The sequence below is a fragment of the Lissotriton helveticus genome, chromosome 8 (genome assembly GCF_964261635.1).
Source record: "Lissotriton helveticus chromosome 8, aLisHel1.1, whole genome shotgun sequence".
Lineage (NCBI taxonomy): Eukaryota > Metazoa > Chordata > Amphibia > Caudata > Salamandridae > Lissotriton > Lissotriton helveticus.
In genome coordinates this window covers 1,239,329,408-1,239,355,067 of record NC_136069.1, presented here as the reverse complement: position 1 = coordinate 1,239,355,067, position 25,660 = coordinate 1,239,329,408, and the positions used below count along the sequence as shown (strand labels likewise).

At 45.2% G+C, this 25,660-nt stretch overlaps 1 protein-coding gene across 1 annotated transcript in view; it reads left to right on the top strand.

The window, feature by feature from the left end:
* Nucleotides 1–25,660, top strand: part of JADE3 (jade family PHD finger 3) — a 213,292-nt gene that overhangs the window by 82,698 nt on the left and 104,934 nt on the right. The window contains exon 2 of the mRNA XM_078658218.1: nucleotides 11,760–11,819. Within this exon, the coding sequence (XP_078514344.1) occupies nucleotides 11,771–11,819 (49 nt within the window). The 5' untranslated portion in view covers nucleotides 11,760–11,770. The remainder of the gene's footprint in view (nucleotides 1–11,759; nucleotides 11,820–25,660) is intronic.

The following is a 25,660-nucleotide window of genomic DNA, read 5'->3' as shown; positions in this document are numbered from 1 at the left end:
GACTGATTGAAATCTGGAAAGAAGCACTTTCACAGCCCGCAATTTTTAAACCTCTCCAGTCACAGGGGTAGCAGGACCTAACAGCAAGCGCTATTCCCCCACCTCTAGTGGGGCGATTAAGCGTGCATACCGAATACTCCGGCGGAAAAGCCAGGTTGAGGATAGCTGTATCAGCCTCCTGCAGCCAAGTCTCGGTAATACAAAAAATATCAGGTGACTCATCCTTGATAAGGTCATAGATAGCTTGGTAATGGTTCACCAGCGACCTGACATTCAGATTCCAAATACTAAGTTTGCGTGAGGAGCATTTATTCCTAGGTGCTGACGGCTTACCCATAGAGTGGGAAAGAGCGGGAGTACAGAGCGACCACCTACCGCATACATACTGGTAGGGGCCACACAGAGGACTCACAGGGGCCACATCACAGCTGGGACCTGCTGTCTAAAGGACAGTAAATCATCTCTCGAATAGCTGATCGGCGCACTCACCGCAATACTATCAGCTCGAGATCCTGTCATGACCGGCGAGTCCGGCAAGTCCTGACGCGGACGGGCGCAGACGGGCAGGACTCTGGCGCGACTCAGGCGCAGCGAAGGCACGCCCGCTGCGCGATCCCGCTGCGCTTACAAAGGAGCTATATGTAGGCGTGCCTCTGATCCCCGGAGCGCTAGCCCGCTCGTAGGCGACGCCCCCCACTCAGCATACACCACTCCAAGATGGCGCGCTAAACTTTTCCCACCCCAGGAACCGGACCCGCAACAAGAGCGGTGAAAGACTGATTATAATGCAGGTAAGGGGAGAAAGAGAATCCCTTCGTTAAAATCAGGGGAAAGACAAATGATAGCAGCAGAACAAATGACAAACAGGTACTTTAAAAATAGGCGCAATGAAGGGAGCGCGAAAGCGCTATGCAGCGATTTGGTTACCTTAACAGGGCTGAGCCCTGGGCCGGTCGCCTTATGTAGGCGTGCCTCTGATCCCCGGAGCGCTAGCCCGCTCGTATGCGACGCCCCCCACTCAGCATACACCACTCCAAGATGGCGCGCTAAACTTTTCCCACCCCAGGAACCGGACCCACAACAAGAGCGGTGAAAGACTGATTATAATGCAGGTAAGGGGAGAAAGAGAATCCCTTCGTTAAAATCAGGGGACAGACAAATGATAGCAGCAAAACAAATGACAAACAGGTAATTTAAAAATAGGCGCAATGAAGGGAGCGCGAAAGCGCTATGCAGCGATTTGGTTACCTTAACAGGGCTGAGCCCTGGGCCGGTCGCCTTATGTAGGCGTGCCTCTGATCCCCGGAGCGCTAGCCTGCTCGTAGGCGACGCCCCCCACTCAGCATACACCACTCCAAAATGCCGCGCTAAACTTTTGCCACCCCAGGAACCGGACCCGCAACAAGAGCGGTGAAAGACTGATTATAATGCAGGTAAGTATATATTTTTTTCGGGTCAGTAAGGATGATTCACGACCAACCTGGAATCGGGATATTATGTAGAAGAGCCTTGTGGTACTAATAACTTGAACCACCGAGGGAACCTTTGAGCAATGAAATGCACAATTTTATAGACACAGCATCCACTATGCGTCAAGTAAGTCAAAAACGTCTGACTGAATTTCATCAAAAAGCAGATTGCTCGGAAAACCGGTTCCCTCTGTGGGTCAAGTCATTAGTACCTGGAATCAGGATAATATGTAGAAGAGCCTCATGGTACTCGCTTGTGAGTGACCGTGCCAAACATGTCCGAAGTGGTAGCTCCTGTCTGCCCTATCACTATGATTGTGTGACTGCTGACTGAAGCACTGAGCTCAGCAGTCCCTTGGAGACTTGGTTTTAAACAAAAACAATGTTAATGTGCAGCCGGGTGGTTGATATACGAGTGCAGTACCAGAAAAAAGATGCTGAGAGGCACTTCATACCTTGCCCCCATGGATCACCACTGAGCCGAGTTTGACTGAGAAACAGCAAGTGGGCTCTGGGTGAGTTTGGGCGGAACAAAGGCAGAACTTCCAACTAGGCTATTTTTTTTAACTGTATGGTTGTAGGGGGTTTTCCCTTGACAAGGAAGTGGGTAGATGGCGACTGGAGCATTAGACCCTCTGCTATGCCTAGGCAGCCCATACCTGCCCCTCTCCACCTAAACCACCTCCTACCCCATCCAACAAGGAGCACTCTTCTGGAACCACCTCCCATGTCCTGAGGAGGTTTTAAATGAAGCTCTGCTGTGCGGAGCATTCAGACCTGCTTCAAATCTATTTTAAGAGTTTCCAGGTCACCATGTGAATTTGCCTCGTCACCTATTGGCAGTGTGATAAGGAGTGAAACCGTGTTACATGGCAGTACCTTGTAAGTTGGCAGGACGGCAACGTACATTTCTGCATGCAACTAGCAGAGAAATACTATACAATAAGCAACATTTCAAAGGAATGGGGTTGGACAGCTGTTAGCAGGAATTTATAAATCATTTAAGCTACACATGCATTCACTTTGCAAAACCTGTCATGGCAATGCGGGGTTTTTTGTGTGTATTTTCGTGTTTTATCAAAGTTAGGCTCTTGCAAATTAGTGCTAGCACAAATAGATCACAAGTCACAGTTTCTGCTTATCTTTGTTTTTGCATCTGATTTGGAATCCCTGCAACAAAATGCAGGGTTCTGTTTCCTGACGTTTCATTCTTCTAAATTCTTGCATCCGAGTCCCGCCCGTCACAAGGCCCTGGCTAGAGCACATTGTCATTACTGTCCGCCTGGCAACATTGGGTGAGGACATGTGCTATGAACGCCACTATCAAGGTTAAACTAGACTAGGTGTGCAATGGGGAGAGGTCATCTGCATTTTGGAGAGGGTTTCCCCTCTACTCTGGTGCCTCATTTCTCCCAGAAGCATCACCCTCAAACTCTTACTTCTCCTGCCTCTTATTTTAGCTGTTGAACCACACATAAATGTATCCAGTTGGGAGAGACCGGTACAAATGGTTGGAACATACACATACACATAGACATTGTCGAGTGTGGGAGGAGGTAACACTCCCTTGTATCGATCGATTTGTGTACCATGATTTATAAGTTTGATAGGTGCTGATTTTTCAGTAACCCTTGCCAGTCTGCCCCTGGATGTCAGTTCTCATGCCCCTCCTTTGCTTACTGCCCTCTGCTGCCACCCTCAGCCTGTCCTGCCACCCCAAACTCGCCAGCAACTCCCACCTTCCTGCTCTTCCAATCTGATGGCAAAATGCCTAGGGCCATCTACACCGAATGGACTTTAACGTGCTATTACTTCACTCGATGACGACCAGCATTTTGGGGACTACCACTCCAATCGTCTTTGTCCTGGCCTGACCTGACTTTTTGCTTCCTACTGGCCCCTTGTTTCTGTCTGCCCACATTGATTGGACCTTAGAGTGGCGAAAGACGCTACACAAATAATCAACATAATATTTAACTTGTATACATGTATCTGTCTATGGGATGATGTTACAAGTCGTACACTAAATACAAACAATTAAATAAATAAAACGGATCTAGCATAAAAAAAGTTTATCGTGCCCAAAAGTTGAAAAATAAACTATATTTACCTTAAACAGTTATTGCAAAAAAACTTTACCACAACAATTTTTCATTATTTCTGTAGAAGTGTGTTTTAGTGTGAAGCCAGATCAGTTGTTCATTGTTGGCAGAATTTTAAGGTTCTGGTTTCATTCCAGGGCAGTTGGTAGAATTGCAGACAGTGCTGTTGTGGTGGTGGCAGGTGTTGTAAAATTTCCTGCAAATCAGGTCTTGGCATGGGACTGTGGTGTGTGCCTCTGCCAGAAAACAGTGCATTGGTTTAGCATGCAGGCTTTGAAAATGAAGTAGTACACGGCAGACAGCAGCTGCTATGGATACTTAGGACAGCAATGTGTCCTTTGTAGCGTCTGAAACTTTTATCAAGTGCAAACATTTGTTGGAAAAGTTTGAAAATTATTTTTGTACGTGATTCCTTACATGTCTAAATTGACTTGGGCCGATTCACAAAGTAGTCTGCACACCTACATGCGCAAATTGCATGGATTACAAGTGTAAATTAACATTGGAAATTCACAAAATACGAATTTATATTATTAAATTAATTTACTACCGTGTAAAATGAGTCCAGAATGGTATTTAACACGAGACATGATTTTGGGAGGAATTCACAAATCTTTTGTTATGGCCGTTCATATCTCAGATTTACTTCTGTGAAAAGAATCAAAAGAACCTTCTCCATGATTGGCTGTGGGAAGTACTACCCCAAAATTTGCAAGGGGAAGGAGTTTTTTCCAAAGTAAAAATATTTTCTGAGTAATGGGGGAGCGGCTTTAGCAAGTGCAGCATTTTCTTGTTAAACATGTATTGCTATGTAAATGTACACTGCGTACATTCTAAGTATTGTATAATGCTGAAGAAGGGAAGTCTCATGGAATGTAGTAACTGCTGCATTTTCTCAGTAGTACTCTTGTCATTTTTTTTTTGTTTCCCAAAAATCCAAAATGTATTCCAAACGCAGCTGGTTTGTCTTTGGGAGAATAGTTGTTGTGTGAATCAGGATTTTGTGCCAATGAGGATTAACAGGCCTGTCTCTACTTCGCCTGTAGCTCTGTTTCAGCACGCTAAAAATAGCGAGCCCGTTGCTGGAATTGTAAGTAGTCTTGGAGGCGCTGCCAGTAAGAAACCTGCTGCTATTCTGTCTCATTCGGATCGCCGTTTTCTGATTTAATATTTTAAACCTTCCACAACGCACGTGTGACAATCACGCACAGACTGTATTCCTGCTTATTGTATGTCTTTTTGCTGTATACGCAGGACCCTCTGACTGGAATCGGTCCTTGGGGAAGGCGCTGTGCCTTTGCGTCACCCACCGGTTGTGCTCGCCAGCGCCTGTGCACCTGTTCCCCTCTGGCCGGTTACTCTGTGGTTTCTTCAAAGAAAAGGGTGAAGCGGACTGTAATTGTGCTGGGCTTGTTTGTAAACACGACCGGAAGTCTGCTTCTGGATGAGTCCCCTCACCTGCTCTGCTCGTCTCTGGTTCCTGACTGGCCCTGACAGGTGCAGCTGCAGACCAGCGCGTGGCCGCGGGCCAGCGCGCTCTTCCCGCACGCGCCCTTCCAGGAGCTGAGAGCACTTGGCAGGCGACCACCAGCGAGCGAGAGCTCCAGGTCTGCTTCTGCTCCCCGAAAACGACGTGCTTCGCCTTTTTAGTTATTGCGCATGTAGACGATTAAAAAAATAGAAGCATTCTTTTGTTCTATTATTCTATTTCCTCTTTTTAAAGGAAAGTATATAAAAGCAGGTCTCCTAAATATTAATAGTTGCACCTTTTACACCTGCTGCTTATAATTTCGGCTCAAAAGGTGTTTTTGCAATCCTCTGGCCGTATCCATTTTCTCGACAGTCTTTGAATGTGGCGTGCAATAAATCTACTTTTGGACAGAGTGGCATCAATCTGTTGTCTGGCAATCAATCACAGAGCTAATAGTACAAGACTGACAAAAACAACTCCCGTGTGACCCATTGTTAACCAGAGAGCAGATTTTTTACAACATGTCTCTTCGTAGTGGGTCTCACAGGCAGGCGTGGGTATCAGACGAATATCTGGCATGGTAGGTGGCTGGTGGGAGGCAAAATGGAGTTCATGGTTCCTGTGTATACCTCGGAACCCTCCTCCCCTATGCATTACTGTACACCACACTTGCATACCTTTATGAATGTTTTACATATTATGTCCGATTTTGCTGTATTTTAGATCCCGGCTTTAGCAAATAATTTGTATTTTACAGCCCTCTTCATTCATTACTCTGTTATTCACATTTTTATTCTGCTTGTACAGTGTGGGGCAGTGGGTTAGCTAACTTCAGCCACTGGCTAACCTAACAGTAAGTGAAGGCATTCTGCTCTCTTTCACAAGAGCACATCCGCGCACAAAGTTGTTCACTTCAGTGCCCAATATGTGCTCTCCGAGGGGAAAAAATGTCTGATTTTATTAAATTATCATGTTAATATTAGCGATAGGTCAGCAGCTGCCTCAACAAAGCTTAAAAAACACAAAGTCGGCATAGACTAAGCCAAAAGGATGGCAGCCAATATCTTACACATTGGCTTTGCCAATGTTTGTTAGGTTTAGCCTTAAGAATATTTCGCCTCTTTCACCAGCCTCTTGTTTTCAAAACGTCATAACAAAAAAACACACATGTATACATAAATACATGAAGGCGCTTTTGGTCAGCTCTCTACCTGCGCTGTCTGTTGAAGTGCTATTTACCTTTTTGCTTCTACCCAGTACACACTACAGCTTAGGGCTGTGGGTCAGCCCACTTTATCCTTTGGATGTCTTGAATGTGAATATTTGCATTTTGCCTGCTCACGGGTGAAAAGAAGTGCTATGAGGTGGTGTTTGGGCTCCTGTCCCCTCTTAAATTTTATTTGTTTATATGTTTTCACAAAAAACGAAATAAAATGTGGCAATATTGGTGAAGCCAGACCTATGGGTTTTGCCAATGCTTTTTGCGTATGCTATAGATTTGCCACGAATAGCATTAAAATGCATTCTTTAACTAATTGCCCTTCATTATTCTTTTAGACCCTTTCTTGAGATGAGTCCAAGTTCCATAGACCTAAACCCTGTAGCCCTAATTTTTTACATCTACCAGCCAGAATAGGCGCTCTCACTCTGTTCCAGCAGAGGACATACACCAAAACCATCACAGAAGGCGTCTTATATCTGACAAGTTGTGTGTGCACTTCTGTGGTTCTTGACCTACCTAGACACTAGGCGCAGGTTATGCAATTATAAGAACTTGTTGAAACACTGCGGGGCTTGGTGCCTGGGCTCATTGAGAGATCTAGACATTTACTGTGAATATTGTATAGAGAAGACTCTTTTTAAGGATGAGATTGTCCCCTTCAGTATCTAGGACTGTTGGATACTATGCAATATTATGGTCAGATAAGCCTGCAAGTGCTCTTGATATAGATGAACATCTGTGGCCTGTTGCCAAACACTGATGTGGAAGCCCCTAGCTCTATGATTGTGTTTTGATAGTGTGTGCTAGTTAGGTCCATGGTTCTTGCCACTAAATTTGATGAGATTACAATCCACAGCTCTGTACAGTGATGACTCAGTGATTTTATTTAAGGTTGATAGGGGATCTTTTTCATTGTCTGTTGTCCTTCTGGGACTTCAAGTTTGCCATTCAAAAAGGAGCAGCAGCAAACTGAGGGCACTTCCTCTGAGCATTCTGCAGCAAGAACTTTGTGTAGCAGTAGTTCTACGATGGCGTGCAAAGAGCCTAGGCAACCCATTACGGTCTGTGAGATCCTTGTGCAATGCCTGTTTGGTGAGGTGGTGGCAAAAGGCTAAGCACGGAAAATACATAAATGCCAACCTGGAGGAAGAGCATAATGTACAGAAGCTGTCCCTCTTTATTTTATTTACATTTCATGTTAATCAATCTTGAATCAACCCAGAACCCTTGAAACGATTTAAGAGAGAATAGTTAAGAACGTGAGGTTCAGTAACAAAGTAATTCATAAACTCAAGAAATCTACACTTTATTAAAATAACAGACGCTGTCCGCCTTTCCCGAAAATGTCAGTGATTTGGTACATTACAAATATCTTTTATAGGGCATTTCAAAAGTAATTTTCTTTACCAGGAATAAATGAGGGAATGGGTTTTCTGTGGATGAACGTTTGCATCTTCCAGTCTTAGTATAGCTTGAACAAATGAGGACCAGTCTATCCCTGACTAAATACTGAGATATCGGGTTTCGAGGTTGGTTGAAGGTCATTTTCTAAGAGAGACATTCTATTTTAGAGAGACTGACTATCAGAAGGAGCCACCAGAGTGAGCTTTGGATGGAAGTCACATGATTTATCCTAGGTGATCCCTCTGTGAGTCTGATGGTTGAACTGAGCCTAGCTTTAAAGTTGGAGAAGGCCTTAAGAACCCATCCGATAATGGGCTCTCACTGTCAGGCCAAGATAGTGCAATGGTTCACACTTCATTCTTCAGATTATGAGCAGAAATGTATGCTTAATTCACTTCAGTAGACTTAACTGCAACATAGCAGACGTTGGAATAGATTTAATATAAGTTTTCATGTTATGCTTGGAGTCCAAAGTAAAGCTAAGAAGCTCGGATGAACAGTGAGCATATGTTTCACTGGAAGTTCCTGCAGCCATAGCTTCTACGGAACTATAGATCTGAAATCTAAATCTTAGCAACTCTGTCATCTGGTACAACTGAGTGTCCTCTGCATATTGATGAACACGGATGCTCAGTGAGCTGAGGCTGTATCCCGGTGACTCTTTGTGCAAATTGAAGAAAGGAGTGAAAGCACAATGGAATTGTGCATGTTGTCAAATGATGCAGGGTTCAGTGATTTTGCAGAACCAACGGCCCTCGTAGGTTTTAGTTGATCAAACTAGCATAGCATTGTGACTGAATCCCTTCAGCGCCTCCAAGAACCCAGTAAACTGTAGCAAAATCTGCTGAAAGGCCCAGCAGAATCAGAACATTAGATTTTCCCCAACTAGTATATAGAAGGGGTCATCCTTAACTTGAAGTGGTCTTTTACATGATTCCAGTTTGATCGAGTCACTGGATTCTGGAAAAATGTGCCACAAGGTGATTGTGACTGCATTTATATTTATATAGAGTAGTTGTTTGTAACTCTTGAGCAGTAGGACTTTCCAGTAGCAGAGCATGTGTGGGACTGGAAGGATTCTGTTCCTATAGTATCTCTTCCGGGGAGCTGTGTATATCCCACCATAAGTCTCTTGGAAAAGGTATCAAGTTTTTTCCTGTGTGTTCTAAAGCAGAAGTTTGGTTGGGGGTTCACCATGGTTCTGCTCAAGATTGACTGCCTGCAATACTTCATTCCTTCATAAGGTATACTTTTTCCAGGGGAATTCATGACTTCTCTGGATCTTCAGGATGCATACTTTCAAGAATTAGGTAGCATCGGAGACTTCTGGCTTTCTAGACGTAGGTTTCTACTACTAGTTCTTCAGAGTCTGCTTCAAGAGTGTTTAACAAGAACATGACATTTGTAGTTGGCATACTGCTGGACTGGTGAGTTCTTACCAATGTGCTGTTCTCGTCACCGGAGACGTCCTTGAAAGATATAGTACCCGATTTAATTTGGCCCACACCGGAATCGCCCTATTGAATCTCTATCCAAAAAAGCAATCGCTTTTCATTGAAATGGATGGCCTATCCATACCGCTACAGATCCCAACTGGACCGTGTGAATTGGTTTTAGTCTCCCTCTGGACCGTGTGAATTGGTTTTAGTCTCCCTCTGGACCGTGTGAATTGGTTTTAGTCTCCCTCTGGACCGTGTGAATTGGTTTTAGTCTCCCTCTGGACCGTGTGAATTGGTTTTAGTCTCCCTCTTGATCTGGAACCTAAAGGCCCCTTTCTCTGTCATTTCACTGATGGCAGGCCTTGCTTGTAATTTCATGGGCCAAGACACTTGCTACCCCTGAAGCATCCCAGTTCTCGAGACTTGAAAAATGAGGTTCTGGTCACTGAGTTGATTTGAAAACAGCTACGGTTGCGATGTCATCCAGAAATATCCTGCAATCAATTGCCTCCCCTCTTTCTTATCTTGACTCTGATGCTGATAACTAATTGTGGTAGATGGGATTCATTAGGTTATTTTGCGTGATCAATCTCCGCAAAAAAGTTTGATCTTTTTGCGCTTTTCAGAGAAAGGGAATTCCTCCTGGCTCACCTATAGTTCCTCCAAATCTATCCAGCGGTCAAGACCGATGGCGTTTGTACAAAGAAACCGGTCCATCAGCGGAGCGATACTGTTCCCCAGCTTCATCAGATCCGGCTGACTTTTTCAGATGGGCTAAAAGTCATGCATCCTTCCTGAAGGCAGTCTTCATTCAATGTAGACAATGTGACTGACCTGCTGAATGACCACTATCGACTTACTGGAGCAACAATTTTTGTTTCTTGATGTGTAGTTTCTTTTCGTTGTATCAAAATTGAACATTCTCTCCCCCACCCCCCCCACCCCACTCAGCAGGTAGTTGTTTTTGTGGCTGTGCACGTTCGAATATTTCAGGCTGCTAAAAGCTGAACATAAAATGTAAACTGAACTTTAACTTCTGCTGTCGACTTGCAACCGGGATCTCAAAATTGCTACCCAGTAAGCCACAATGTTTGAAAATTGTGGCTGCAGAGCTTTAAGCCTCCAAACGAATTCTGAACTAAATGGTACTTCTGCTTGCTAAGTATTTTCCTGTGTGTTTAACTTCTTGGTGGCTCCTCTCAGGAAAGTGGACAAGCTGCAGAAATTGAAAAACGTTGACCACGTGCCTGTAGGTAGCGCTACCCATGTTGGTTTGAAGCACACTTCACGCGCACTAGATAACTTATTAACGAAATGGAAAGCTGGCTCTTGCTCAACAGACTTCAAACTCTTTCTAAAAATAGCTTCGGTGTATGCATCAGGCTCCAAGCGTTTCCGTTGGTTAATTCTCAGGCTGCTGTACACGGTGTTCATGTTGTGCGTGTGAAATTGCCTAGTCATATCTCACAACGCTGATCTCTCAGCCGCTCCCACAAGATTTCAATATCCCTGTCTGCCAGCCGCCACCTGTAGAAAGAAGTATGTCCTGCTCATTTGTCACCATTCTCTTTTCCCTTTATACATACAGCGTTTCCGGTAGTAGGAGGGTCCTGAATGTTACCTTTCTTGCCCTTTGCTTTCAAGCCCCGGGGCCTTATATTGTTTTGCTGACGCAGAGCCAAGCGCCTGTTTTTCCCGCCTGCAGCGAATTCATTTAATCCGATTATTTTAATTTGTGTTAGTGCTTTACTTTCAGACAGTACAGCTAGGAACAAGTGAGCAGGGGTTGCCCCCGTTTCTGAGCTACTCGGTTTAAAATAATGGTGTCCGAGAAATATCTGGTGAACTAAATAAACTTTACACCCTGGGGGCGCATAAAAACAGGCATCAGTCAGCGCCTGCCCTCACGATAGGGCCCCAGGTCTTTCTGTCTCTTGGATCGGGCCACACCTCTGTACTCCTGTGTGTGGGTATACGAGCTTTTTTTTCCACTAAATTGCATTGAAATTGCATTGGGTTGTCTGTGGGTGCAGCACGTGTCTCATCTTGTTTGTCGACTTCCTGCTCAGATCTGCATGTGTGTAATAGTGTAGCACATGGTTTAATGGGCGGGGTGTCGTTCGCAGCACACACTCCTCTGTGGCGTTGCTTTTGCTCCTTCGGGCCATAAACATGTGAAGCTTTGCTGCTTATAACTTTCATGACCAGGTGTCGGCATTGGGTGAATAAAACCCACTTCCACTTATTCTTGATGCTCTATTAATTACCAATAATATGCGTTAATATTTTCATTAATTCTAGCCTCACGCTTCCTTGTCACAGTCCTTGGTGTGTGTGTGTGTATGTATGTATGTATATGTATTTATGTGTGTGTGTGAAGAGCTCTGACTGTCACCACTTCCTAGATGCCCTACAGGGGTGCGTGGCTGGGTGGGTATTGGATGTACGCGTCCTCCGTGGTAGCTGCTGGCTGCTGTGCCTCAGGTTCAAACAAATGACGTGTCAACAGCTTTACCTGCAGTTGGTTGTAAAGTGGGCCGCCCCGTCTGGTTTACATCTGTAAATGCGATGCTTCACATTGAGCTGGGGGGGATTGGCTTGTGGTAAGTGATTTCAGTGACTGTGTAACACTTTCCTTTTCATTCTGTGTAGGATGCGTCACGATGAAACGCCACAGGAATCTTAGCAGCAGCGACAGTTCAGACAATGAAAGTAAGTTGTGTGGTTCCCTCTTCACCCTTGTATGGTTTCAAGGCGAGCTGATAAGATTCTTTAAAAAAATGTTTGTTAAAGTCCTTCCTTCCTTGTCTGTCTGTCTGTTTTGACATTTAAAAAAAAAATGTTTTTCCTTCCAACGCTTTTTCCTCTCTATAGCACAAGTTGATGGTGCAGCCCAGATCTTATTCTGGCTGTTGAGTGCCTGTAGTAGCATAGCTGCAGCACTCTCTGGCATGTGAACCAGTGGCATCCTGTAATGTGCAGTACTGATGGGGTGGTCACTCACTCCCAGAAAGGCACTCCCGTTCATCCACAAAGCACATACACACACACATTCACAGCCTCACACGCTCACACAACATTCATACTACATACACACATGCAACCAACATTTAACAGGGACTTGCTGCCGCAGTGACATCGGGTGGCAGGAGGGAGAAGCAGAAAGGTCTTGGTTGTTCCTGTAGACTTCAAAGAAGGAAGGGGCCGCAGGAAGATCCCCGCTGCCTCAGCCCATTGATTGACCTTCTCATTGATCAGCCAATGAGAAGAGGACTTTCCTTCCCTCCTCACAGGATGGGGTCAATGAGTGTTGCTGACCCCACTCCACTCTTGACCAGGCATTATGCTAGAAAGTCAACCCTGGGTACTTCTGGGCCTAAATCTGAAGGGTGGAGGTCTGAGTCTATCAGTGATGTTCTTCCTCGTCATGAAGGAACGCTCTCAGAAGCCTTTGCCGGGCTGATGCCGTCACACCCTCGGGCTGTGATATTTTCAGCAGGGCAAAGTTTGGCTGAGACTGCCAGACTGCCTCTGCATTTTGCACATGTAAAGTGCTTGGCTGCCTGACCCTGACCTGGTGAGTGTCTGTCAGACTGTTCCTTGCTCAACCTGCCACACTCCATGTCTTGTGAAAGGCACGGTGATGGGGCTCCTCCTGCCAATAATGACAGGCCACCGCTGGTGTGAACCCTAAAAGAGACAAGCATTTACAATGCAATGGTTTCGCCTTTGGAAAAGTTAGAGCTATTGGCATTGTAAATGACATTTTGTATTTATGTGTTTATGTGTTGGTTTTGAAAACAGATAAATTAGTGGCATTGTCATTTACATTGCCATTAGCTTAATCTGTCGCAAATGTGAGACCTATTGTACCCTACTGACGAGCTCAGCAGACAGCAATTACTACCACACACACACCCACCCAGAGCCAGCCACACACACACACACACACACACACACACACACACACACACACACACACACACACACACACACACACACACACACACAGAGCCACACATACCCAGGGCCACACACACTGTGGTAAATATTTTACCGTATACGAGTTTGCCAGATAATTTCGGTCAAGTAAAGAAATAGCTCAATCAAATGAGAGGCAGAGTCCGTGGCATCAGAGTCATACGGGCTTTAATCATAAAGGATGACTCGAGTCATGGAAATCTATTCCATCAATACAAGGGTTCGGGTATGCAATGATGGCAGGAAAGATGTCAACGATTTATTAACAGTACATGACATATATAGTAAAATGACACAGTAGCAGTGAATACAGTAGGCGTGACAAGTGAAATGTATATGGTAAGAACACATGTGCGTAGCAAAAAGGCGTGAACAGGGGTGTGCTCGAAGGCGTATACTAGAAACGTCACAGAAAAGTGTCATAAGTGGGTGGATGCATAAAGAATTCTTGCAGAGTCAGCTGAAACCTGTGACCTGAATGCGCGCGCAGCTAATATGACGTGTGATTGACGTGCATCTGGAGGAAGCTAAGGGTCTGACTTTTAGCACTAGTAGAGGAGACAGAAGTCTGGCATGTCAGATCGACCTGTCCTTATAACATATCTGATATCTAGTATTTAGAGGATGTTTATTCTAGAGTAAAAGGTCTCTTGGGCAGAGGCTATTCTATACTGAATGTCAGTGCGTGCATAGGTGTCTGCGTGTCTACGTGCGGGGCCATGGGCCTACTCTGGTAACGGGAACCGTAAATTACTTGCACGGAGACAGGAAGACTTGCTCTTTGCTCTGTAGTCGGGGATATGTTTACCTAAATCACTAGACTGGAATGTGTTTGAGGAGCTGAGCTGGCTACGCTGATAACTTGAAGGTAAAATACTGTTTTTGGCAGGCAGACCAGGCTGAGCCGGGCACCGCTCGCTTGGCAGGAAGTAAGGCAGAGGTCAGGGATGCATCTCCATGCTGCAGCTTTCAGAGGCAGAGACAGAAGTGGCTTGAAGACAGAATTCAGGGCCTAGCTCGGCAGAGCCAGGAAAAAACGTGAAAGTGCACCATGTAAAGACGGTGGCACGGCATACTTAGGAACTGAATTATCGATCCATTCATGGTGGATCTGATAGAGGACATGTTAACGTTGGACGCAAATGTATTTGCGTCTTCAGATTCGGTTGTGGAGGGAAATTACATGTACTTGAAGTACGTACATGGAGCCGTTGGGGTACACGTTAGGGGACACAATTGACCATAAAAATTTCAATTACCTCAACACACACACCCAGAGCCACACACACACACACACACACACACACACACACACACACACACACACCCAGAGCCACACACACACACACACACCCACCCAGAGCCACACACACACACACCCAGAGCCACACACACACACACCCAGAGCCACACACACACACACCCAGAGCCACACACACACACACACCCAGAGCCACACACACACACACACCGAGCCACACACACACACCGAGCCACACACACACACCGAGCCACACCCAGAGCCACACACACACACAGAGCCACACATACCCAGGGCCACACACACACACACACACACCCAGAGCCACACACACACCCACCCAGAGCCACACACACACACCCAGAGCCACAAACACACACCCAGAGCCACACACACACACACCCAGAGCCACACACACACACCCAGAGCCACACACACACACACACACCCAGAGCCACACACACACACACACACCCAGAGCCACACACACACACACACACCCAGAGCCACACACACACACACCCAGAGCCACACACACACACACCCAGAGCCACACACACACACACCCAGAGCCACACACACACACCCAGAGCCACACACACACACCCAGAGCCACACACCCAGAGCCACACACCCAGAGCCACACACACAGAGCCACACACACAGAGCCACACACATCAGGGCTTGTCCTACCTTATACTTACAATGCACCCTGCCCTTGGGCCTACCATATGGGTGACTGATATGAAGAAAAGGGAAGGTTTAGGGACTGGCAAGTGGGTGCACTTGCCCAGTCAGCATGACAGTACCAGCCTGCACGAAGGCTCTGCAATGGCAGACCTCAGACACATTTTACAAGGCTGCTTCCGTGGGTGGCACAACCAGTGCTGCAAGCCCACCAGCAGCATTTGGATTTACACACCCTGGGCACTCAGCGCACTAGACTGGGGTCTTACAAGTAAACCAAATAGCCAAACATGGAACCACCGATTAGTACATCAACTTACAATAGGGAGCACTTTCACTGTGGCACTGAATAGCAGTGGCACAGTGCCCAAAGCATCTAATACCAGCAAAAATACATGGGGCAACAACAAAAATGGAAGGAAGACCCAGGCCAATGGTGCCAGGTCTAACAGGGCCTACGTGAAGATTCATGTTTTCAGTTTCTTCCTGAATTCAAGGACTGAGCTAGCAGCCCTAATATGAAGGTGGGAGTTTGTTCCAGGCTTTAGGAGCCAGGTACCAGAAGGGCGGACCGCCGATTCTAGCTCGTCGGATGCGAGACAGCAACAAGTAGAAGGTTGTCTGAGCAGATGTGTCTAGAGGCGGTGTGGAAGCTGCTGTGGCTATTCAGGTAAGAGGAGTCTAGATTATGCAGTGCTTTATATGTGTGTGTAATTTGAACAGTGCACTAGTGTGCATGGAAAGCCAGCTGAGGTCATTGAGGCGAGTGGAGTGTGGTTGAGTGAGCCTGGCTGCTGCATTCTGAATGATCTGGAGCAGTTTGGTCAGCTGGGTGGAGAATCTGACATACAGCGTGTTTCTTTAGACTAGATTGCTGTTGAGCGCCTGGATGGTAATCTGGTTGGGTGCCTGGGTGTAGAAGGAAAGCATCTGAAGATTTGGATACGGGTGTTGAGGGAAGTCTTGTGGAAGTAGGAAGAGGTAATCAGGTGACTGGACATTGGTTTGTTGACTACAATGATTCCCAGGTTCCTGGCCTAGCAGCACGGGATGGGTCCAAGTTCAGATAAGCAGGCTGGGGACAGAGTGGAGAGTCCTTTCCGAAGAGTACTACCACTGTCTTATTGAGGGTGTTCACAGACAGGCTTGCAGGAAAATGAGTTTAGTAAAAAGCATGTAAACATGGGGAATAAATGTAATTGCTACGTCAAAACAAAAAAGTGGATGCCCAGACTGAACATGTAACTCCACAGGTACATACCCTGGCACCACAACAACTCATGGCGTCACTAACGTGTGCATACATGTACATGTACAAAAGCATGAACGCAAACACTTCCTCCACTCATACTACTACAAACCATGGTGTTCTAGTAATGATTTTTTTTATGCTCATAGCACCGAAGCTTGGTGCTCACCAAGCCACAAATATGCAGTAAAATCTATTACCATTCACACAAGATCTACAATGTCGTCGTACGATGACATTTAGCAGTCTGCTGTGTAAAGAAGAAAAAAGTGACACAGCGCAGGGAGAAATCAACGACAAAACAGCAAATAAGGTATACCAAACAGCTTGCTATGCCAAAAGCGCAAATGCTAAAACATAAGAGTGGGTTCAAGCGGTTTACAAAGATGAAGTCTGTATGAAGAACTACAGTATGTACATCAGAACTCACTCAGAGAAGGTAAACCCTCGCAAACAGAACAGCATACTCCAGCAGTATACAGAACAGAAACACATGGTGGTTATACAGCAGCCCAAAACAAGAACTGCATAGAAATACACCCATTCAAGTAACCCCAATAAAGGCCCGGAGTCACCTGGTCATGTGTAAAGATAAATGTGTGCATGCCCTGAACATGGGCGCCAACTTCTGTGGGGCCCAATCAATATTTCAGCTGATTAGCTCCACTTTGCAGCAGTTGAAAGCACATTAAAGGCTTGGGAACTGCTAAGGAACGAAACTTCATACATGATTGCTGTATTCTGCTCGGAGTCGGTCAGTTGCTGCTTCTCTGCAGCGTAAGTACATGAGCGGTGGGAGTTGCAGGATGCGCTATATAACATTAGTCAGAACCCAAGAGGGTCTCAGTGCATTAGGGAGTAATGTTTTATCAAGACTTACACTAGAATTTTAATCTATGCCTGTTTCCCACTTCGATAATTGATTGCTTTCAAGAATAAAGGCCTAAAGTCACAAACTGAAACTTGTTTTTAGTACTTTTAACAAAGTTATCACATGGCCTATTGTGAGATTCCCTGCCTTCAGGCAGTGCTGGCTTTTCATGTAGCAGCATTTCGTATTGCGGAACTTGTGTTTTTAACATTGTAAATGTGGACTGAAAAGTACAGCAATCAATACCTTAAGTAGTCACCTGTGCCATACAATCACTGTGTTGCTCTGTTTTTAAATGTTACAAAATGGTCCACTCCATTACCAATTTGGTTAATGCTTGAGCCACATGTAATACTAAATTAAAACCTTGTCCATCAGTTTCACTGGAGTACATTATTTCATTCCCATCAGGCATTTGACTTTAGTATACTGAAAATGTTTCAACGAGCTTCAGTAACAGGCAAAGCATGAACAGCAAGGGCAGGAGCACAGCAATATTTATTGACACTATACAAAGAATAGGAAAAGTGGTTAAGGCCAGACATTTTTTCCGGATCACACCGTGCTGATATTTGTATGCCTGCCATAGGTACAAATTAAGGTCTGAGACTGCAAACAAGTGCCTATTCTGTGGGCAGTTTGTAAAAGATGTGCTGTTTGCGTGAGTCTCCATGATCCTGCTGCCAGGAAGACCCACAATAAAATACATGAGCTGCCCAAAACACCTGAATTCTGCCTGCTTCTCAAGGTTTACTTGCAGTCAATTTATGCATTTTTTATACCGTAATTTTGCTTTGCATGTCAGTGATTTGAAAAATGGTCAGCTTTCACCCATATGGCAAATTAGTGGATTATTTCTCCCACCACAAATTCCGTAAATCGCTCCATAAAATCCATCATAGATTTCTTTAAAGCTCAAACCTGCACAACTCACTCGTGCAGACTTTCCAGGAGGTGGAAAACACGAGAATATCATGTGAAATTGTAAATGTAACAATTGTTCTTTTTCCATAGAAAGAATATGGTTCCCCAGGGAAAAGCGCTTCACCTACGCCTCTGTTAGAGACAAGCGTCTTCCATTCACCCAAGAAAGTCACCTGTATCTCTCACTAGAGCAACCCAGTGTTAATGCACTGTGTGCAAGCCCATATGCTGAAGAAATCTAAAAATATACAAGCCTACATGTTTGCAAGTATTCGTCTATTTGTGGGGGGTAGGTAGATCATGCTAAAATTATCCAAACCTAGGCTATAACTAATATTCACAACATTGGAAAATCTGTCACCCTAGCTGAATAATGGTGTGATATTTATGAATGGAAAATACTTTTCCCACATCTAAATGCCATGCTGGTTTTAATGTTTTTGAAATATAGCCTGGAGCTAAGGAAGCGAGGGGCAGGGCAGTGTGTGAACTAAAGGGTCAAGAAGCTGCGAGGGCAGTGATTGATCAGAGACAAAAAGGAGCACAGGAGAAGGGGTAGTGTGTGAGGAGAAGGGACAGGGAGCTGTGAGGGCAGTGTGTGAGCAGAAGTGGTTGCGAGTGGAGACAGCATTAAGTCTTCAGATGGGGCCCAGAAGAGAGGCAGTGTATGAACGGGGGCAGTTTGTGAACAGAAATGGCAGAGAGGGCAACGAGTGTTCAGCGATGGCATGCAGCAGAGAAGGCACATAGCGCGAGCTCGACCCGCAGGTATCGGAGAGCATAAGTTACATAACACAAGGTCACCCCTCCCCCTCCCCCTCCCCCTCTAATTCGATCCTGGCTCTCGCGGCGATAGCTCGGGCCACAACGCCACGTCCTGTACCATACTTCCCGTTTCCTACTGTTAAGTGCCAGAGATGCTCTCTCATTCAAAGTTGCAAGGGCATCAGCGCGTGCCACACAAGAGGCATAAGGACAACACAGACACGGCAGGTGTGCTGTTTGTCCGGCCAAACGTCCACATACAGCAGCACAGAAAGTACACAACACAATTAACAATTCAGAGGAAAGAAATGTCAAATATCATGATAAAATCGATAAACGTGCGTGGGAGTTACACCGCTGGCATTATTCTAAACCAAAGAACAAAAAAAGTGTCGCTAAGAAACCAGCAACACTTTAGCGCGGGGAGCGATGTGTGAAATAAACAGTTGTGCGCACAACACAAATCATACGTTACTAACTTCATTAAAGCAGCAAACACGCACCGCTGAGCGTAGTGCAAGTTGTGCGTTGTGTGTAGTGAATGATGAGAGGCTGAGTCGCTGCAGCATGTAAGCAGGTGTGTATGAATGATGAGAGGCTGAGTCGCTGCAGCTTGTAAGCAGGCGTGTAGTGAATGATGAGAGGCTGAGTCGCTGCAGCTTGTAAGCAGGCGTGTAGTGAATGATGAGAGGCGGAGTCAGTGAGACAGAATTATTCATGTAAATTCCTATCCCAATAGACAGGCGCCGTCCTGAATTCCGCTCGAAGGCGTGCAGCTATGGACTAGTGCCTTGAAGTGTCAAGCACACCGCTTGCTTTCAGGTCCAAATAGGATTCTACAACAGCCTAGGGCAACAGTCTTCCCTACTACACTCCCAGGGACCAGGGAGGGTTTTAGGAGAGAGGAGGGTGGACGGGACACACACGCACACATACTCATTCACACCCATACATTTACACACGTGCACACACACACATCATTCACAACACTCCTTCCCAAAAATTCAAATATACACGCATGCACCAAACATAAAAAGAATCGATTCACACTTACCTGCATCTCTCTGCCTCGGAAGTCCCAGGAGGAGGAGTCACAGCACGAAGGCCCAGTGTGTTGCCGTCAATCAACCCAGAAACTCGTACAATTGGATAGTAAGACGCTAGTGAAGCTACTGCAGGCACGTCTTTCATGGATATAACAAGCACCACGAGCACAGGGAGGGAGGGTGGCGGGAACGGGCACAGGACAGGGGGGGGGGGGGCGGGAAGCGGGCGGGAAAGGACTCGAGCCGAGCTCCAGAAACAAATCCCTTTCACACGGGGAGGGGGCGGAACGGGGAGGGGGAGGAGGGGGCGGGAAGGCAAGATTTAACACGCACTCACCAGGGCTTCCTCCGGCGGCCGTGGTCGAAAAACGGGAAACGTGCACAGGACAGCGAGGAGGGGGGACAGCGGGGAGGGGGGACAGCGGGAGGAGGGACACAGAGTAAGGCAGGACAGCAGCAAGCACGGCCCGGCCGGACCAGATTCGGGGGCGTTCCCGGCTGACGTCGCGTGACGTCGGCAAAAGCCAAAGAATCTCGGGAACGCCCCCGAATCTGGTCCGGCATTGACGGACAGGCCCCTCGTCCAATGGCTAGGCTCCATTTATGGAGCCATCCAATGAATGACGAGGGCCGACCCAAAGCCACACTACAGTTCTCATAAGATTTCTCCTGCGCAAAAGCTGCTTGCGCAGCTTTTTGCAGTCGAAACCTAATAAATGACTATAGTGCGAGTTCTTTATTAAAGATACGTTGGACTTCCAGTGAGGTAATTTAGAAGTGACTCCCCACCCTGAGCAGGGGCATAATTAGTTAGGGGTCATGCTTTCACTCACTCTCAGCATTGGGGATATAGGCAGGTGTGTGCCACTAGAGTACAGTTTGGTGTATATGTAGGTGGATGTGCCTTTATGAAAATAAGAGTGCGTAGGATAACACTCAAGACTCTTTTCGAGGGGATATGCCAAAGAAGCACAAGTACATACCCTTTGATAAACTGGCAGGGCGAGAGTTCTTTGCAACGGAAGCACACAGAAACGAGAACAGCAATTGCATGCAACGTATACTTTCATCTATACACTGAAAAAAAGGGGGGGGATGAACAAGTGCACACCTATTTGTTCAATTGATCGACTTTGTTCATTTCTTCACTTTTTGAGAATTGTTGCGTGCAGCCCGGAACCGTGGTCTGCCCAAGTTCCACGTGCAAATAAGTACAACGAGACTGCAGCAAGGTTTCACTCCAGGAACGGTCGCACAGCATGTTGCAAGAATCCTTATAAACATACCACCAATTCATCCATGTTTAGTTCAATGTTTATTCCAGATAATCCAAATTTCATTTGTTACGTCTTTTACATGTGAAGCACTTATGTTTGAGCAGTTTCTGATCCGGCAGATATGCCTATCCAAGCTTTTTTCTGTCGGATGAGCCGAACATAATTCATCCTTCATGATTGATGTTATATAGTGATGAATCAAATTATTCCCAATGCATTTCGGGCTATTTAAAAGCCCTTCCTCAGGGGTTCACTAAAAATTCCAAAAGAACACCCATTAGATTATATAATCCAATTTGAAAGCATGTAAAATAATACAACAAGCAGAATACATAAAGTTCATAATATGTTTAGCTGTGAACTCCGTAATCAACGTTTTCCCTCTATTTGGCTCACCGGGAACGTTGTTAAAGGCTGAGGTGTTGGGTATCTTCCAAGGGGTTTGAATTGGTACGAAGTAAGAGGCAAGTCAGAGCATTGAGAGACGTTTTTGTCAGGCATATTTTACGGAACACATTAATTGTGTATAGAGGGAAAACGTTGATTACGGAGTTCACAGCTAAACATATTATGAACTTTATGTATTCTGCTTGTTGTATTATTTTACATGCTTTCAAATTGGATTATATAATCTAATGGGTGTTTTTTTTAAATTTGTCGTGAACCCCTGAGGAAGGGCTATTAAATAGCCCGAAATGCATCGGGAATAATTTGATTCATCACTATATAACAACAATCATGAAGGATGAATTATGTTCGGCTCATCCGACAGAAAAAAGCTTGGATAGGCATATCTGCCGGATCAGAAACTGTTCAAACATAAGTGCTTCACATGTAAAAGACGTAACAAATGAAATTTGGATTATCTGGAATAAACATTGAACTAAACATGGATGAATTGGTGGTATGTTTATAAGGATTCTTGCAACATGCTGTGCGTCCGTTCCTGGAGTGAAACCTTGCTCCAGTCTCGTTTTTCATCTATACACTGACATAAAATAAATCAGGAGCAGGTTATTCCGTACAGCGAAACATGTTGATACACAATTTCCTGCACTCAGCGAGGTGGGCGATGCTTCCCAATCTAGAATGTTATTCAGCGTCCTCTTGCCTTAAGAGGTTGCTGAATAATATTTGATGGACGGCTTGTTGTGGCGGCACACTTGCACAAAAGAGTGACTGCTATAGTGATGATGTGATGTGGCCGCTTCTGCGAAGAGGAGTATGTGTCAGGCTGAGGGAATCATCATGACCTTGGCACAAAAGTAGAAATAGTGACATTGACCACGGTTCCTTCTGCCAATTGGTTGTTATATTCATGGAAGTGTTAATAGGAAGCTGGTCTATTCACTACGTCTTCAAGGGCTGAAAGATAATAATGTATCTTTCCTTACTATATGTAGGATTGTATGCTATTGAGCCATTGCTGCCTTGGACTACAGTAGGGAAACCCATCAATGAGTCTTTCTTTCCTTGGTGTTCCTCCAAAAATGAGATAAGTGTGTTATTGCTTACTCCGTATGCTGTAGGAGCGGGCACCAGTTGATCATTGTTTTCTCAACGTGTGTGGGAAAGATAGTCAAGATGTGATTGCTTCTTCAAGGTACTGAAGAAAAGCCCACCAGTGAGTCATTGCTTCTTGGGTACATAAAGCCCAATGAGCAACTGCTTCCTCACAGTCTGCATCAAAGTCCACCAGTGAGTCATTGGTTCTTCCATGCACGTAAGGATAGATGATTACGTTGTTAATGGGAGAGCTGCTGGGGTTAATGCACAATCAGACAGGACTGAAATCTTTGCGGGCACAAGACCTGTCAGGTGGCTAAACCCAAAGTCCACCAATTAGGAGAGATTGTTGTGCGCAAGGCTGGTTGTGCAAAATATGTATATACATAAAGTCTTGGGGAATGAAATCACAAAATCCAAAAGCATTGTTCGTTTTAGATCTGTATTTATTTTTTGTGAAAGAAAAACAAGAGAACAGCCGACATTGTGTTTTGCCCGTGTGGCTAACAAGCCAAGAAGGGCTTTTTCAAGGCAATTAATCTTCTAGATACTTTTTCAGTTTTGTGGTCGTCTTGTTGCACATAAGAAAAGGGAAGAGCCGAATGTCGGCTTAAGTATAACCCATCCCTGAGCTGTTGCTTCCTCATGGGACCGAAGTAGCATCTACCAGGGAGTCATTTCCTTCTCGATGTACTGCAAGAAAGCAAACCAGTGAGGCATTTGCTTTCTCAAGAATGTGAAGGAAGGCCAACCGGTGTGTTAGTGTTTCATCAGGATACTCAGGGAAGGCATGGCCCAGGGTCATTGCCTCCTCATGGTACTGTAGGAAAGCATGCCAGTGGGCCGTGCTTCCTCGAGGTAATGTTGGAAAGCGCATGATTGAGCCTTTGCTTCCGCAGCGTAATGAAGACCAGCCAACCAGTAAGCCGTTGCTTCCTCAAAGTAATGATGAAAAGCATACCTGTGATTCAATGTTCAGTCCCTCAATGTACTGAAGCAAAGAACGCATGCGAGTCGTCGCTTCCTCAGTGCACTTACAAATAACACACCAGCGAGTCCTTGATTCCTCCTCGTGCTGTAGGCTAGCGAACAAGTAAGTGTTTGCTTCCTCAAGGTGTGTAGTAGGATAAGGTGGTAGCGAGTAAATGTCTACATGGACCCTGTACAGGAAAGCATGGATTTAATTAGTATTCCCTGATGCGGAAGAGAAAAGTGCAGCTGTCAGTTCATTGTTGCTGCTTTACCCAGAAACTGAAAACTGCGACACTGAGGAATTTTTGCAACTTTATAAATAAGAATGCCGCCACCAAGCAAGCTATAGCAGTTAGTAGCAATCTACCTCACTCATTGCTTTATTGTAGTCTGGCATCAGAAATTTCTCCATTAAACAGGCTATAGTGGATGCAATGTTTAGATAAGTACTCCAATGTAAATGCCATTTCAAACTTTATTTTTCAAATTTAATACCACCAGCATTTGCTCTGTTTGCTAACTCCTCCATGTGTGTTGAATAAGGCGCATGAGGGATAAACCTATTTTTTCATAATCACACCGTGTGGCCGATGAAGGAACCAGGATGTCAACCCTGATCAGTCCACTATTACTAATGTAGTCCGTAGACGACAAATCGAAAGTAAATGCTTTTTGGCTTGTAGGATAAAGGGGGAGATTTGCCGAAGTACCTTTTGGGAAACCTACTGGACCAGAGACCAGTGAAGTTACATATTTTTTCCTGACAAGTGCTTCAGCTACCTTTGAACTTGATTCAATCTACCTAAAATTCTAAGTGCCAGTGGAAATAGTCTAAATGTGTTTGTTGCTTAGGTTTTTACACACCCTGCTTAGGCTTATATATAGCTCCAGCATGTAGCATCAGACTTTTTCACATGAGTGCCTCAGGAATAGTGCAGACTAGGCAGTAGATGGCTCAGTGGAGCTGAGCGTGTGCTGCTTAAATCTGCTGGTAATGGTCACGATACAGGTTTACAGGCTACACTCTGGACCTCACCCGTCACAGGAGGATGACATAAGTACCATAGAGGTGCGTCATAATCACACCTGTAATTCGAAGTGTTTCACTGCGAAACTGTAGTAGAAAACACTATATCAAAAGCTGTTTGCAAATTCATACCCCAAATGTACAATGTGGTGAAACTGATTAATTCACTTTGGTTCAAACATGAAGCAGCCCTGGTTTGCCTTTTAGCTTTTTTTTTGTTAATTTATTTGACTCTTCCTGTTCTTTTTTTTCAAACTACAAGGTTATAGTTTGGGTGTGTTTACTTTTGTTTGCGTGTTGCTACGTTTATGTGTAGTTGTCTTTAGCTAAAATGGCTAGCAAAATGAAAATCTTAGAGGGAGCTCAGTGCTAGGTTTTGTGAGCTTTTTTAGGGGAAACCTCATTGGGCTTGGCTGAAGGTGCTTTTGTTAGTAGAGTGCATATTTTACCATAGCAACATAAGCAATCTCCTTTCCCACAACTGCACTGTAAACTAAAACTCAACGAGTTTATGCTGCAGGAGAGTTTGATCTACTTGTCCACAAGACAAAATAAACATGAAGGCTGCATTCCTTTGACCCCAATGTGCCATAGTCAACAGAAGTTCCCCACCTTTGGCCATTTGCTATTGTTGAGGTGAACTGCGCCATGCCATGAAGGTTTTTCCCTGCCTGTTGTAAGTCTTCGGTTCTTGATTGTGGTGGAAGATAGGATCTTATGATTAAAAGAAAGAAAGCAAGATACTGGGTTATTGTGCGAGATGTTTCCGCTTGGCTTGCTTCCCTAAGAGTCTGATGCTTTCGATTTCATCAACGAGATTTTGAAAGTTAGAGAAAATGATGGTGGCCCATGTGCAATCAACCCAGCCTTGAAAGATTGTTGATAGACTTGCTGATGCAGTCTTGTCTTTAAAAATCTGGAGTAATGCGAGAGCCTGGACTGAGATGCTTGCTTTTGAGGAGTGACAACATATTAGTGTACAGTGTC